The 1,376-nt window shown below is 50.0% G+C and overlaps 1 protein-coding gene across 1 annotated transcript in view; it reads right to left on the bottom strand.

Annotated features, from left to right (window-relative positions):
- Positions 1-1,160: 1,160 nt before the first annotated feature.
- Positions 1,161-1,376, bottom strand: part of Fgf23 (fibroblast growth factor 23) — an 8,137-nt gene continuing 7,921 nt past the window's right edge. Inside the window, exon 4 of the mRNA XM_010611712.2 lies at positions 1,161-1,373. Within this exon, the coding sequence (XP_010610014.1) occupies positions 1,161-1,373 (213 nt within the window). The remainder of the gene's footprint in view (positions 1,374-1,376) is intronic.

Here is a 1,376-nt window from a genome sequence, read left to right as displayed (position 1 = left end):
TCCCGGGTTTTAGTAGCTGATGGAGATGAAAGAAGGAATTTTAGGAACACCAGCCTCAGAAACAGATGGCACTGCCATGTAACTGATAAACTATCTTGGTGGCCCACTGTCACATGCCACAGGGCAGTGACACCATGTGTCCAGTGTGTGCATTCTAATTTGCATCTCGAATGTTCCCTGGGTCCTCGCCCCAGGGCACCAGTGGAACTGGTGGAATCTTTAAGACCGTGGAAGGGATTGAGGTCCTGGGATGCAGCTCTGAAGGCCAGTGGGACCTCAGCCCCTTCCTGTTCCCCTTTGGCTTCCCAGCCATCAGATGAGCAGTTCTGTTCCACCACACACCCCACTGGGATGTGCGCCCTCTGCTGGAGATTGACAGTAATGGCCATGGACTGGATCCTCCAAAACAGCCCAATGAAACCTTTTCTCTTCATCAGTGGCCATCTCAGGTATTTGTTAAAGGGATGGAAAGCTGACTGGCACAACATAGCCTCTGGTTTACTGAGATATTGATGTGGTTGTGTCAGCGTGAAGAGAAATAAAAACATTCTCTTCCAAAGGAAACACTAGGGTTAGAGTGACCAGAAATCCAGTACTGGTAAAATGTCACTGTTTCTAACAAGTCTGTATAGATTTATCAAAATGGTTTATTTTGCTTATGAATAGAAAAAAAATCTTTGAGTATTTAAAAATTCTGACAGCCTTTTCAATGTTGCTTTCTCCAGGTTTCCCTGTTGTTTCTCTCTCCACGAGCTGATGTTTATTCCCACGCGCTGATGCGTTGTATGCAGTAATACAAAAAGGACACACAGTAGAAGCTGAGATAAATTTTACTTTTCAAGGAAGAAAAAAGTGAGATTACATTTTTATAAATATGTATAAATACAGGGTGACAGGTAAAACTCCTCCAAATAAATAAATAAATACTGCCACATGCCAAGGTACACAGGAAATGGCAGGGGCTGCCTTGGCTCTATTGGATAGAGAGCTCTCGGTGGTGCTGCCGCTTCTGAGATTTCCAAGTTTCTTACCCAAGTACTTCAGGGTTTCCGTCTAGTTGTGGGCGGGGGGCCGGGGGGCCGCATCCCCAGCCCGAGGAAAAGCCGCTGCGGAGCGACCTGCGGCGCCTGTCGCCGCTACACAGAGCGGGAGTCGGTCCTTCACGTTCCGATTAGTTCACCGGGGAAAGAGTCGTTCACGGTCTTTCTGCTAAGCGCAGGGAATGGATCGATCTCGAGGTCTGGGCGCGGGATGCAGGGAAAGAGGCGGAAGAAGGAGCTCACTCCCTCGGCCCCCGGTCCTCCGGGAAGGAGCCCAGCCCGGGGAGGGGCACAGACGTCTGCGCCCGTCGGGCCGGGAGCTAAGGCGCGCGGCTT

The sequence above is a fragment of the Fukomys damarensis genome, unplaced genomic scaffold (genome assembly GCF_012274545.1).
Source record: "Fukomys damarensis isolate Sample0158 unplaced genomic scaffold, DMR_v1.0_HiC HiC_scaffold_19, whole genome shotgun sequence".
Taxonomy (NCBI): Eukaryota; Metazoa; Chordata; class Mammalia; order Rodentia; family Bathyergidae; genus Fukomys; species Fukomys damarensis.
This window is presented reverse-complemented; position numbering and strand designations above follow the sequence as displayed.